Here is a 16,101-nt window from a genome sequence, read left to right as displayed (position 1 = left end):
TGAGGGAGAAATCAAAAGCTTTCCAGACAAGCAAAAGTTAAGAGAATTCAGCACCACCAAACCAGCCTTACAACAAGTGCTAAAGGAACTTCTCTAAGTAGGAAACACAAGAAAAGGAAAAAACCTACAAATACAAACCCAAAACAATTAAGAAAATGGTCATTATAACACACATGTCAATAATCACCTTAAATGTAAATGGATTAAATGCTCCAACCAAAAGACACAGACTGGCTGAATGGATACAAAAACAAGACCCTTCTCTATGCTGCCTACAAGAAACCCGCTTCAGACCAAGGGATACATATAGACTGAAAGTAAAGGGATGGAAAAAGATATTCCATGGAAATGGAAGCCAAAAGAAAGCTGGAGTAGCAATACTCATATCAGACACATTAGACCTTAAAGTAAAGACTATTAAAAGAGACAAGGAAGGACACTACATAATGATCAAGGGATCCATTCAAGAAGAACATATCACAATGGTAAATATCTATGCTCCCAACATAGGAGCACCCCTATATATAAGGCAAATGCTAACAGCTGTAAAAGGGGACATCGACAGTAACACAATAATAGTGGGAGACTTGAACACCCCACTTACATCAATGGACAGATCATCCAAACAGAAAATAAATAAAGACACACAAGCTTTAAATGACATATTAGACCATCTCGACTTAATTGATATTTATATGACATTCCATCCAAAAAGAACAGACTACACTTTCTTCTCAAGTGCACACGGAACATTTTCCAGGATAGATCACATCTTGGGTCATAAATCAAACCTTGGCAAATTCAAGAAAATTGAAATCATATCAAGCATCTTCTCAGACCACAACGCTATAACACTAGATATCAATTACAGGAAAAAAACTGCAAAAAATACAATCACATGGAGGCTAAACAATTCACTCTTAAACAACCAAGAAATCACTAAAGAAATCAAAGAGGAAATCAAAAAATATCTGGAAACAAATAACAATGAAAACACAACAACCCAAAACCTATGGGACGCAGCAAAAGCAGTTCTAAGAGGGAAGTTTATAGCAATACAGTCCTACCTTAAGAAACAAGAAAATTATTGAATAAACATCCTAACCTTACACCTAAAACAATTAGAAAAAGAAGAACAAAGAAACCCCAAAGTGAGCAGAAGGAAAGAAATCATAAAGATCAGAGCAAAAATAAATGAAAAAGAAAGGAAGGAAGCAATAGCAAAAATTAATAAAACTAAAAGCTGGTTCTTTGAGAAGATTAACAAAATTGATAAACCATTAGCCAGACTCATCAAGAAAAAAAGGGAGAAGATGCAAATCAACAGAATTAGAAATGAAAAAGGAGAAGTAACAATGGACACCACAGAAATACAAAAGATCATGAGAGACTACTACAAGCAACTATATGCCAAGAAATTGAATAACCTGGAAGAAATGGATACATTCTTAGAAAAATACAATCTTCCAAGACTGAACCAGAAAGAAATAGAAACCACGAACAGACCAATCACAAGTACAGAAATTGAGGCAGTGATTAAAAATCTCCCAACACACAAAAGCCCAGGACCAGATGGGTTCACAGGCGAATTCTATCAAACATTTAGAGAAGAGCTAACACATATCCTTCTCAAACTCTTCCAAAATATTGCAGAAGGCGGAACACTCCCAAACTCATTCTATGAAGCCACCATCACCCTGATACCAAAACCAGGCAAAGATGTCACAAAAAAAGAAAATTACAGGCCAATATCACTGATGAATATAGATGCAAAAATCCTCAACAAAATACTAGCTAACAGAATCCAACAGCACATTAAAAAAATCATCCACCATGATCAAGTGGGGTTTATCCCTGGGATGCAAGGATTCTTCAGTATATGCAAATCAATCAACGTGATACATCATATCAACAAATTGAAGGATAAAAACCATATGATCATCTCAATAGATGCGGAAAAAGCTTTTGACAAAGTTCAACATCCATTTATGATAAAAACTCTCCAGAAAATGGGCATAGAAGGAAATTACCTCAACATAATAAAAGCCATATATGAGAAACCGAAAGCCAACATCATTCTCAATGGGGAAAAACTGGAAGAATTCCCTCTAAGAACAGGAACAAGACAAGGATGTCCACTCTCACCATTATTATTCAACATAGTTTTGGAAGTTTTAGCCACAGCAATCAGACAAGAAAATGAAATGAAAGGAATCCAAATTGGAAAAGAAGAAGTGAAATTGTCACTCTTCGCAGATGACATGATATTATATATAGAAAACCCTAAAGACTCTACCAGAAAACTGCTAGCACTAATTGATGAGTTTAGTAAAGTAGCAGGATACAAAAGTAATGCACAGAAATCTCTTGCATTCCTATACACGAACAACGGAAGAGCAGAAAGAGAAATTAAGGAAACTCTCCCATTCACCATTGCAACCAAAAGAATAAAATACCTAGGAATAAACCTGCCTAAGGAGGCAAAAGATCTGTATGCAGAAAACTTTAAGACACTGATGAAAGAAATCAAAGATGACACAAACAGATGGAGGGACATACCATGTTCCTGGATTGGAAGAATCAACATTGTGAAAATGACTGTACTACCCAAAGCAATTTACAGATTCAATGCAATCCCGATCAAATTGCCAATGGCATTTTTCACAGAACTAGAGCAAGAAATCTTACGATTTGTATGGAAATGCAAAAGACCCCAAATAGCCAAAGCAATCTTGAGAAGGAAAAATGGAGTTGGTGGAATCAGGCTTCCTGACTTCAAACTATACTACAAGGCCATAGTGATCAAGACAGTATGGTACTGGCACAAAAATAGAAAGGAAGATCAATGGAATAGAATAGAGAACTCAGAAGTAAGCCCAAACACATATGGGCACCTTATCTTTGACAAAGGAGGCACGAGTATACAATGGAAAAAAGACAGCCTCTTCAATAAGTGGTGCTGGGAAAATTGGACAGCAACATGTGAAAGAATGAAATTAGAACACTTCCTAACACCATACACAAAAATAAACTCCAAATGGATTAAAGACCTACATGTAAGGCCAGACACTATCAAACTCCTAGAGGAAAACATAGGCAGAACACTCTATGACATATATCAAAGCAAGATCCTTTTTGATCCACCTCCTAGAATCATGGAAATAAAATCAAGAATAAACAAATGGGACCTCATGAAACTTAAAAGCTTTTGCACAGCAAAAGAAACCACAAACAAGACTAGAAGGCAACCCTCAGAATGGGAAAAAATAGTTGCCTATGAAACAACGGACAAAGGATTAACCTCCAAAATATACAAGCAGCTCATGCAGCTTAATACCAAAAAAGCAAAGAACCCAATCCACAAATGAGCAGAAGACCTAAATAGACATTTCTCCAAAGAAGACATACAGATGGCCAACAAACACATGAAAAGATGCTCAACATCACTCATCATCAGAGAAATGTAAGTCAAAGCCACAATGAGGTATCACCTCACACCGGCCAGAATGGCCATGATCACAAAATCTGGAAACAACAAATGTTGGAGAGGGTGTGGAGAAAAGGGAACTCTCCTGCACTGTTGGTGGGAATGTAAGTTGGTACAGCCACTATGGAAAACAGTTTGGAGGTTCCTTAAAAAACTACAAATAGAACTACCATATGATCCAGTAATCCCACTACTGGGCATATACCCAAAGAAAACCGTAATCCCAAAAGAAACATGTACCATAATGTTTATTGCAGCACTATTTACAATAGCCAGGACATGGAAGCAACCGAAATGCCCATCAACAGATGAATGGATAAAGAATATGTGGCATATATATACAATGGAATATTACTCAGCTATAAAAAGGGATGAGATGGAGCTATATGTCATGAGGTGGATAGACCTAGAGTCTGTTATACAGAGTGAAGTAAGTCAGAAAGAGAAAGACAAATATTGTATGCTAACTCACATATATGGAATCTAAAACTGGTACTGATGAACTCAGTGACAAGAACAAGGATGCAGATGCAGAGAATGGACTGGAGAACTCTAGGTTTGGGAGGGGGCGGAGGGTGAAGGGAAAGCTGAGACAAAGTGAGAGAGTAGCACAGATATATATATACTACCAACTGTAAAATAGATAGCCAGTGGAAAGTTGTTGTATAACAAAGGGAGTTCAACTCTAGGATGGATGATGCCTTAGAGGACTGGGACGGGGAGGGTCGGGGGGACTCGAGGGAGGGTGGGGGGGGAGTCAAGGGAGGGAGGGAATATGGGGATATGTGTATAAAAACAGATGATTGAACTTGGTGTGCCCCCAAAATATAATAAATAAATAAATAAAATTTAAAAAAAAAAGAAAAAAAATGTATTTTCGCTTTTAATAGAATACATTCATCCTACAAACACTTATAAGGGCACATTATGTAGCAGAAAGTAGGGTTACAGGAATGAATAAAAAGAGGTGCACACCAATAACCTTTGCAATTGTGAACGACTGGTTTTATTGTGCATATATGTGTAGAGATAACAATCCCATAAGGATTGCATATTATTCTTTAGACAGAAGCCAAGGGGCCAACTGTATGTTGAGTAAATAATTCAAAAGGGAATCATCATGGTTTCTCCTTTGGTTTTTCTATCTCCCCTTTATTCCTCTTTTACTTTTTGAGTGATAGAAGAGTCGCTTTATTTCTGACCAGGCATTTGCTAGTTTTACCAGTCCTGTCTAGTTTCACACTTCTCTAGTTTTTGTTTTCCATCTTCTGGTTTTAATAATCAGTCTCTTTTGCAAACACAAAAAGTTCACATAGATTATATCCTCAGTACCTTTCATTGCTAAGCATGGCATTTTACACACAGTAGGCCCTCAAATCTCTGGGTGCTTATAAATATGACTTCTGTATCATGTATTTGATTTTCTAATTTTACAGCCAAGCTTACAAGATTATTTTTTTAGTATATAGGAAAGGGGATGTGATAAAAGATGAAAAATAAAGCCATTTGCTAATACAGTAAGTCCCCTACATACGAATGAGTTCCTTTCCGAAAGCGCGTTTGTAAGTGAAATTTATTCGTAAGTCCAACTAACACAATTGGCTATATAGTACTGTACTGTAATAGGTTTATAATACTTTTCACACAAATAATACATAAAAGACAAACAGGCACAAAAAATAAAACATTTTTAATCTTACAGTACAGTACCTTGAAAAGTACAGTAGCACAGTATGACAGCTGGCATACAGGGGCTGGTTTTGAGTGAACAGGCAAGAAAAGTTACTGACTGGAGGACGGAGAGGAGGTGGGAGATGGTAGAGCTGAAGGATGGTCAGCAATAGGAGACAGAGGGCAGGTTGCAATTTCACTCACGCCTGACATTCATGGAACGAATGTATGTTCACATCTTTGAAGGTTTGCAACTTGAAGGTTCATATGTAGGGGACTTCCTGTAGAAGGATTAAAAAAACATCTATCCATAGGCATAGAGAAGGTTCTTAAGTATTGTGTTTTGGGCAGTATACTGAGTCTTATTTGCGTGTTAGGGACATTTAGAAACAGAAGTATTTTAAATTGTAAAGAATTTTAAATGCAGAATATAATGAAAGGCCTGTTTTTTTCAGCCTGCAATTGTTACATGCCTGAAGAGCTATGAATCAGAAAATTACAACGTTAGTTTGGTATAAAAATTCCCTTCCCTTCCCTTTCTTTTCTCCGTCTCTTTTATTAGCTATAAACATGCAGATGAAGACCAGCTAACTTGTGATGGACCCCCTATGGAAATTCCTGTAGGATATACAGATAAGTTGAACATAACCTACACTTACTCGGTGAAATTTGAGGTGAGTATTGCATGCCATCATCTTTTTTTCCAAATCAAGTATATAAATATCATGTACTTTACTATTAAAGCCTTAATTTCCATTTAAAGTCATGTAACACAGCTTATTAGAAGCCCAAGAAAGTAGGTAAGTTCTTTATGTTTAAACCATTGAAAGAACAATCATTACAGGAATTTCTATATTCAATCTACTACACTTCAGGTGACTTGCCAGGTACTTTACTTTCTCTTACTTCATATTGGCATTTGAATGAGGTACATGGGAAACCAGAGGGGTGTTGCCTGGGATTGGCAGGGTGGCTGATTGCTCCAGTGAAACCGTAAAGGGAGAAGATCTTGTGGAAGACACACAGTTTGGTGTAGTGAAAAGAGCAGACATATTGGACATTTGGACTGATCTGCAGTTCAGATTGGGGCTTGGCCACTTACCAGCTGCATGAGCGTAGGCAAGTCACGTGATCTCTGAGGCTCCATTTCTTCTCAGGTCCTTTCATCCTCACTTTAGGATATATTAAAGCCCTTAGCATGATAGAGAGTAGGTCCTCAACATATAACATTCATTATTATTTGTACATCTGGAATTTTTCCTTTTGTAAATAGTATTTTTATAAAGATGGTATGTCATTTTGGTAAATAGATGGATAGACAGACTGACTGTTAACATTCTGGTGAATAATCGATTAGCTCTTCAAAGCCCATGTTTCCCAGAGGGTTTTCTGGAAACTAGTTCCTTCATATTTTATTTATTTTAGCTGGGTATTTTAAAAGGTGTTATGTGGAAGAAAGAATCTACGATGAGGTTACTTTGGATAATACTTGGTTAAACAGTGTTTAAACAATGGTTTTAAGAGTATTCACGATGTTAAAAAGCATTGTGAATTTTCAAAAGATGATTATAGTATGCAGCATTTCCTACACCATGGTAGAACTCATGAGGACATCATTTTCTGTAGAATATATAAGGAAAACACCACATGTGGTGCTAAAAAGTGTACAACTTTGTACAAATGGGATATTGCATGTGCTATTTTCACTTAATATATATGTCATGGACATCTTTCCAGGTCAGTGAATACAGAGTCACAGCCTTCTTTTTATTGACTGCATAGTGTATTTAACGTGCAGGTTGTAATGGACTTATTTAGTGCCCTATTGATGAAAATAACCCAAACGCCTAATTTTTAATTATTATAATCAATACCTTAATGAGCATCCTTACTTTTTTATTTGTCTGATTATCTCCTCGAGCTAAGTTCCTAGAAGTAGGATTATTTAGGTAACAGGGTGTACACACTTTGAGAACACATTACCAAATTCTTTTGCAGAAAAGTTGCTAGGCCTGAAGACCTGCTGTTTCCTCACAGACTCAGCAATACTAGGTTTTTGTCAATTTAAAAAATCTTGCTTCGGAATTTTAATTCTATGAGTAACACAAAGGGAGATAGGTTCATACTAGGCAGACTCCTAAGGGTCCAATATATAAACCAGAACACCAATTTCGTAATTTATGTGGAGAAATATAAATGCCTAGTGGACCACACCATTCATGTCAGCTGATTAGCACATCTGCCTATAATAAAGATATATGAGAAAGCAAATATCGATAGAATAAAATAAATAGAAAGTTTCCTGGTGAGCATAGGACCCCGGAGCAAAAGGAAGAGAATTATTAAAGATGATATTCACGGCACACTAGTGCTGTGCTTGCCCAGGGACCAGATGTATATATTCATGAGTCAGGTACTCTTAGCCTTGAACAGTATTAGAGGTGCTTCTCCAAAAGATGAACTTTGGGGCTTTCCTTTCATAGGGAAAGCTTTTTATAACGATGTAGATGTATGTATTTCTCTTTATCATTTTTAAAGACTATGTGTCATATTTTTTGATTCAGCTTTGATTATACTTGATTTTACATAAGGCTTATTTCTTATAGCTTTAGATGTGCTTTCCTGAGACAAAACCCTAATCACGTTATTTGGGATTAGGTCTCAGATCTCTTCGAACACTTAGAAATTGTGCTTGGTTTGTGTCATTTCTATAGATGGCCTGACAGCCATTATAACATGATTCTTCCTAATCTCATTCTGAAAGCAATTCCAGTTTGGGGTTGCCTTGCTTTTGTCCCTATGTATCACCTATAGTGGTTATCTCCATTTTATAAATGAGGATCCTGAAGCCCAGCGAGCTGAAGTAATTTTCTTCAGATCATAGCTAGCAGGAGGTGGAAGTGATATTCAAACTCAGGTCTGTTTGGCCCCAAACTCATAGTTTTTCCACTATTCCATTTTGGGTTTCTGTATTAAATGTCTATTATATTTTCTGCCTACAGAGTTACTGTAAAGAAAATGAGAAACGTTTATGTTAGAAATGTGTGTGTGTACGCTGAATCATCCAGCTAGAGGTCAGGATTACTTGATCCTACATCCTGCAGTTTACCCAGAGTACAATTGGTGAAAACAGGCAATTTACTAGTCCAATAAGTATAGTCCAGTCTTCTAATCTCTGGATGAAACACAGAAGTGTAATCTGGGGAAAGGAATGAAATACACCCTGAAGAAATTAAAATAACCTTTCCCCAGTGATTGAGAATAGTATTCCAAGTCTAAGCTATTATCAGAAGTTGATTGAAGAGCTGAAGCCCTTACAGTTTTTTATCACTTATCAATTGGCTATTAAAATTTTAAGTGTAGGATGGTAACTAGACATCGTGGTGATCATTTTGAAATGTATAGAAATACTGAATCACTATGTTGTGTAACAAGAACTAACATAGAGTTGTAAATCACTTATACTTCAAAAACAAACAAACAAACAGACTCATAGAAAAAGAGATCAGATTTGTGGTTACCAAAGGCAGGGGTTGGGGGGAGGGGGGAATCAGATGATAGTGGTCAAAAGGTACAAACTTGCAGTTATAAGATAAATAAGTACTAGGGATGTAATGTACATCATGATAAATATAATTAACACTGTAGGTTATATGTGAAAGTTGTTGGGAGTAAATCCTAAGAGTTCTGATTACAAGGAAAACATATTTTTTATTTCTTTAATTTTGTATCTATAGTATATGAGATGATGGATATTCACTAAACCTATTGTGGTCATTCTTTCATGACGTGTGTAAGTCAAATCCTTATGCTGTACACCTTAAACTTATACAGCGCTGTATGTCAATTCTATCGCAATTAAACTGGAAGAAAAAAAGTAATAAAATAAAAAAAAATTAAGCGTAGGAATGCTTATGTTTACAGTAAAAGCCAAGGGAAAGCACATCTAAATTGAAGTTTAGATTCATGTCAGGAGCCTACATGGTATGGCGTTAGTGGTCTGCCTGTCAGAAAGCAACTGTGGCAGTCAAAAGAGCTGAAGTGCAAGTTCAGATGCAGCTATACCAAATGGGGGTTTGGGGGAATTGCCTTATTTGGGGTTAGGTCTCAACTCCTTGTTCTTTAACTTTCTTTAATCCTGGGAGCTATTCCAGAAGAGGAATTTTCCTTTCCCATTGAAACTCATTTAAGGTGCTTAGAAGGCCCCTGGCTTCCAGACGTGGTACAACGGAAAGAACCAGACACACCCAAGATTTGAATCCCGGCTTTGACATTTACTAGCTGTGTGAACTTGGGCAGGTTATATTGAGCCTATGTTTCCTGATCTGTAAAATGGGGATAAAATAGTCACCTCATGTGACAGCTATCAGAGATAAGTGAGCTAACATATAAGATATTTAGCACAGCACCTAGCCTGTAGTAGACACACAATGTTTCCTATTCCTTCTCTCAGATACAGGAGCACTTGACTCACTAATGTCTTATACAAGAGTAGCTTGTGTATGCAGAGTGCACTTGTACAGTCAGAATGCACCAAGCCACAATATTCTTTTTGTTTTCTCTTTATTTAATTGCTTTTAACCACCATAGTCTTCTTTACATGAATACTAGAAGTTGCTGTTATAGTTGGGAGTGTGCCAGGAAGAGTGGTGATAGATATCTCTGATGGTGCTGTTTATTTTCTGTCTTGGGTTGAATTTTTTTTTTACCCAGTGATAATCATACACATCAATATTTCCCAAAGTGCTTTCTCTGGTAGTGAGAAACCTGGCTCCCATCAGCCACAAGATACTGATATGTGGTCAACCCTAGCACACGTGTAAAGTGAGAAACAAATGTATTAACTAGTACACAGTGTTTGTATAGCATTTTTTGGATAAAGAAATATCTTACATTCTTCTTTCTTGAACCAAGTCTTTGAAATCTGGTGTGTGTTTTACACTAAGAGCTCATCTCGCTTAGGACTGACCACATTTCAAGTGCTGAATAGCCATGTGTGACTAGCCACTGCCATCTTGGCAAAGATCTAGACCTCCACATTTTCAGGGACTGTCCTCTTTGGTCTGTGCTTCTACTTGTTTTTTGCCTTTCATTGCTTCTCACTCTCAATACAGAAAATCCCACCAGGTCCTGTGACATAGATTGATCCCATGTGCTTGGCTGGGTGAACTACAGTCTCTCACCCTCGTGCAGGTCGCAGAAGCCTTTCACAAAGATGGTCTCTGGGTTACGGCAGGGGTAGGTGCGATCCTGACACAGGGATGGGTTGGGGACGGGGCGGGAGGGGGGAACACAGCTGGGGAAGCTGAACACGTCAAACAACTTACAGATGTCAGTGCCATGCAGCAGCTGTGGCGCCTCAGCCACCTGGCTAGCGAGCTCCGTCCTCCTGGGCCGCCTCTCCCACCTTAGTGCAGCCACCTGCAAACTGCTGTTTGGGCGCAGAGCCTGTGGTCATCGGCCGAGTTGTTGGCCTGAACCCCTGATCAGGCAGCTACTGGCCACAGAAAGGTTCAGAGGCAAACATAGCAATTTTTATAAAAGTTTTGTCTCTTTGCTTTTTAATTGAAGATCTTGTGTGTTTTATGTTTTCAGAACATGATACATGTTCCCAAGTGGGTATAAAGTTTGGTGTTTATATAACAATTTTATTCAGAAGTTATTGAAGGATGGGCCCATAAAGATTAACATTTGAGTGAAGACTTTTTATTCATCCATTTATATAACAAATATTTATTAAGGGCCTATCATGCACCTAGCATGGGAATTTTTATAAAGTACCTAGTTTAACTTTATTTTTCACAATAGTCCTCTGAAGGCAGGTGCTATTTTAAATCTTCATTTTATAGACTATAAAACTGAGACTCATAGAGGAAGAGTTACTTGCCCAATGTCACAAATGTAAAGGATTATAAATCTAGATTAGCTTGACTACAGAGTCCAGGCTTCTAACAAAGTCTCTTTGAGACATGGTGTGAGTTTAGAATGGGAAGGAGTTATGGTGGGTGAATTGGCCAAGGAGCCTTTATAAGAGAGAGGCCTTTAGCTAGTCCTTTTTTAAAAAACTAATTAATTAATTAATTACTCTTTGGCTGTGTTGGGTCTTGGTTGCCGCACAGGGCTTTCTTTCTCTAGTTGCGGTGAGCGGGGGCTGCTCTTCACTGCGGTGTGTGAGCTTCTTGTTGCCATGGCTTCTCTTGTTGCCGAGCACGGGCTCTAGGTGGTGCAGGCTTCAGTAGTTGTGGCACATGAGCTCAGTAGTTGTGGCTCACTGGCTCTGGAGCGCAGGCTCAGTAGTTGCGGTGCATGGGCTTAGTTGCTCCGCAGCATGTGGGATCTTCCTGGATCAGGGATTGAACCCATGTCCCCTGCATTGGCAGGCGGATTCTTAACCACTGTGCCACCAGGGAGGTTCCTTTAGCTAGTCCTTGAAGGATGCTGAGGATAATTTGGATAGAAGGGGTAGAGGTGTGCAAGGCATTGTGGGAAGGCCTATGAACCAAGTTAAAAGACCTGGCATTTAGGAATTTGGGGAGGAGCTAGAGGAAGGGCTTTTCAGGTAAGAATGTACATGGTGTATGTGGGGAACAGTGAATAGACTTGTCTGATTGAAACAAATATTTTTTCATTTGCTTATTCATTCAGCAACAGGCAATAAATGCACTCCATATGCCAGGTGTTAAGCCCTGGGGTATATAAAGGCCAAAAAGATTGTCTAATACCCCAGATTTTGATCATTTATATAGTATTGGTAGAAAGGTTAGAAAGATAGGTTAGGGCCAGATTTTGAATGACCTTGAATGTCTGGCTAAGGTATTTCTATTCACCATATTTTACTTTAGAAACTTACTGTTTTTATATCACCAGCCAAAGGTTTTTTTGGTTTCAGTCTAGTCATATCAATTTTAGCTATGTATCTATGTATGTGAGTTATATAAGCTTTAGTTGTGGGCTAGCTTGGGACCCTAGCTACATATATAGGTTTTTTTTTTTTGCAAGGTGCATTCCTGATTTTCAGGCACCATGGACCAATAACTGAGTTGAGAATTCAGAGAATTTTGGTGCTGGTTTGCTTCAAATTCATACTGTAACCTTGAGCAAGTTTATTTTCCTTTCTGGATTTCAGTTTCCCCAGAGTAAAGTGAGGGAACTGGAGCTGGATCAATAGTTCTCAACCCTATCAGATCGATGTCCTCTTTTAAAAACAAATGTTTTATTTTTCTCCCTTTGCTATTGTAAAATTATATTAATAGGTATGAGAAAATTAAACCTGTCTTACACATAATTTCAATAGACATCAATATAGCACCCTAACTATAATATAAAGGAGAAATAAAAATAAATCTTTAATAAAATAATGTGTATTTCAGTGTATATTTCAGTCATTGTCAGATGCATGCACCTATGTGTATAATCATTGTAAACATATCTACGAAGGCAGATGGATATGAGAATACTGTACATTGGTGGCTTAAATACCACATCTTTCTAAAGGATGCCATGATTTTCTGAAATGTTGATCAACTTTGGTAAAGTTTCAAGCCAAACATAGTACCATTTTTCCTCAATTTACATGGTAGTTGCATTCCTGGGGGAAAATCAGTGTATATTAAAACTATGTAAAAAACTATGTAAAAATCTGTAGAATGAAGTTAGAATCTAGGCGCAAATAATCGTAAACAGTTTTTCACTGACGTGAATGTTGGGTGGGGCTTTTGGAAGTTCTTCTCAATTCTTTGTGTGGATCTCTCAGTGCCAAGGAGGACGTCTGGCATTCTATTCAATATTATGCTCCTAAATACCAGTAGCATCCCCACACCTTTTCATTATGCTCCCTAGAGGGTGCTGCTCTCCCTGTTGAAAACAACTAGACTAAAAGAAGCTGTAGTTGCCTGCCAGATTGATTCTTTGATTCCCTGCATGTATTTTTTACCGAGTGAAACCCATCATGTACTGTGTCCTGAATCAAGAATTCTTGTCTATATTTCTACCTTTGCTGCTTAGGACTTCATTATAAATAGCATTAAAGACCTGCTTACCTCATGTGCTTTTATGAGAATTGCTGTGTCTTATAAAAGCTTTTGAAACTCTGGGATGTAAAGATGCAGAATAATTCATTAATTTTAAGTGGATTTAAAAAGTGGGTTCCGCCACTTAGTTTCTTTTTGCATTTGTCATTTTGTCTCAAATGTGCCTTAGGATTTTAAAACAATTTATTTTCTTATGGAGTCGTATGTGTTGTGAACTGACATTTCCAGCAGATGGCAATATTTGGTGCAAAAACTGCTTGATTTGACAACTGCAGATTTTCTAGGCTCTCTGTATTTACACGCCAGACTTCATAGTGCATACTTGAAAGTATCTCTCCTTTTTTTTTATTTTATTTTTTCTTCCAGTTTTATTGAGATATAATTGATATACAGCACTGTATGAGTTAAGGTGTAATGACTTGACATGTCATGAAATGATGACCACAATAAATTTATTGAACATTCATCTCATATAGATACAAAATTAAAGAAAGAGAAAAACAATGTTTTTTCCTTGTGATGGGGACTCTTGGGATTTACTCTCTTAACAACTTCCATATATAACATCCAGCAGTGTTAATTATATTTATCATGTTGTACATTACACCCCTAGTACTTATTTATCTTATAACTGCAAGTTTGTACCTTTTGACTGCCTTCACGTAATTTCCCCGTCTCCATTCTCTGCCTCTGGTAACCATAAATCTGATCTCTTTTTCTATGGGTTTATTTGTTTGTTTTTGAAGTATAATTGACCTACAACACTATGTTAGTTCCCGTTACACAGCATAGTGATCCGATATTTCTATCCATTTTAAAATGATCGCCATGATAAGTCTAGTTACCATCTGTCACCATACAAAGGTATTACATAGTCATTGACTATTCCTCACCCTGTACATTTCATACTCGTGATTCATTCATTTTGCAACTGGAAGTCTGTACCTCTTACTTTCCCTCACTTATTTCACTCCTTTTTTAAGGGCTTGATATGTTAACTTGCTTAAGGCAGTGGACAGTCTGGTGAAGAGATGCATGCAATTCAAATTTTGACAAATTAAGTTACACTTTAGTATAGGAACAATATTTTAATAAAATGGCCAAGATGAATCCTTTCATGTGATGAATATTTATCCCTGGATTTGTCAGTTCTGTAAATTCATATTTTCTTTTTTTTCTTTTTTTTTGGTTTTTTAAAAAAATTTTATTTATTTATTATTTTTGGGGGGGTACACCAAGTTCAATCATCTGTTTTTTTTTTTAATTATTTTTTTTGGGGTACACCAAGTTCAATCATCTGTTTTTATACACATATCCCCATATTCCCTCCCTCCCTCGACTCCCCCCCCACCCTCCCTCAAGTCCCCCCCACCCTCCCCGTCCCAGTCCTCTAAGGCATCTTCCATCCTCAAGTTGAACTCTCTTTGTTATACAACAACTTCCCACTGGCTATCTATTTAACAGTTGGTACTATATATATGTCTGTGCTACTCTCTCGCTTTGTCTCAGCTTCCCCTTCACCCCCCGCCCCCCCAAACCTCGAGTTGTCCAGTCCATTCTCTGCATCTGCGTCCTTGTTCTTGTCACTGAGTTCATCAGTACCATTTTTAGATTCTGTATATGTGAGTTAGCATACAATATTTGTCTTTCTCTTTCTGACTTACTTCACTCTGTATGACAGACTCTAGGTCTATCCACCTCATGACATATAGCTCTATCTCATCCCTTTTTATAGCTGAGTAATATTCCATTGTATATATATGCCGCTAAGATGAATCCTTTCATGTGATGAATATTTATCCCTGGATTTGTCAGTTCTGTAAATTCATATTTTCTTAAAGGTTCTAAAAAATAATTTATTTTGAAACAATTTCATACTACAGAAAAATTTCTAGAATAACACAAAGAACTCCTGTAGTCCCGTTAACCAGACGTCCCGATTGTTAACATTTTACTTCACTTGCTCCATTGTTCACTCCTCTCTGTATGTGTCCATTATCATTAGTCTTTCTGTGAATCTTTTGAGAGCTAGATGTTGTCTCATCACCCCTATACCCTCTAGAGTGTCTTTCCCTAAAACAAGGTCACCCTCCTACATAACTAGCATAAAACCGTGCAAACCAAGAATCAGTATTGGCATTGCATTACCATCTGATTCACATTCGTCCACTCAAATTTCATCAGCTGGCCAACAATGTCACTTTCTCTCTTTTTTTAAATATATTTTAAAAGGGAACTTTATTTTTGGGGGGGCTGTGTTGGGTGTTTGTTGCTGCTCACGGGCTTTTCTCTAGTTGCGGCGAGCGGGAGCTACTCTTTGTTGCGGTTCATGGGCTTCTCATCACGGTGGCTTCTCTTGTTGTGGAGCACGGGCTCTAAGTGAGTGGGCTTCAGTAGTTGCAGCATGCGGGCTCAGTAGTTGTGGCACACAGGCTTAATGGCTCTGCGGCATGTGGGATCTTCCAGGACCAGGGATCAAACCTGTGACCCCTGCATTGGCAGGCAGATTCTTAACCACTGCGCCACCAGAGAAGTCCCACTTTTTCCCTTTCTGGTTCACTATCCTATCCAGGAAAACATGTTATATTTAGTTTTTGATCTCCTCCAATCTGGGCCAGTTCTTTTTTTTTTTTTTAATTTATGTATTTATTTATTTATTTATTTTTATTTTATTGGCTGTGTTGGGTCTTTTTTGCTGTGCACGGGCTTTCTTTTCAGTTGTGGTGAGTGGGGGCTACTCTTCGTTGTGGTGCGCGGGCTCCTCATTGCTGTGCTTCTCTTGTTGCGGAGCACGGGCTCTAGGTGCATGGGCTTCAGTAGTTGCAGCACATGGGCTCAATAGTTGTGGCTCACAGGCTCTAAAGCGCAGGCTCTGTAGCTGTGGTGCACAGGCTTAGTTGCTCCGCGGCATGT

At 37.9% G+C, this 16,101-nt stretch overlaps 1 protein-coding gene across 1 annotated transcript in view; it reads left to right on the top strand.

Annotated features, from left to right (window-relative positions):
* The window catches only part of LOC130842638 (transmembrane 9 superfamily member 2-like), a 120,121-nt gene that overhangs the window by 35,862 nt on the left and 68,158 nt on the right, over positions 1-16,101 (top strand). Inside the window, 1 exon segment of the mRNA XM_057719323.1 lies at positions 5,721-5,832. Within this exon segment, the coding sequence (XP_057575306.1) occupies positions 5,721-5,832 (112 nt within the window).

The sequence above is a fragment of the Hippopotamus amphibius genome, chromosome X, assembly GCF_030028045.1.
Source record: "Hippopotamus amphibius kiboko isolate mHipAmp2 chromosome X, mHipAmp2.hap2, whole genome shotgun sequence".
NCBI classification, from domain to species: Eukaryota; Metazoa; Chordata; class Mammalia; order Artiodactyla; family Hippopotamidae; genus Hippopotamus; species Hippopotamus amphibius.
Note: the sequence above shows the minus strand (reverse complement) of the source record. Positions and strands in the feature narration are given on the sequence as shown.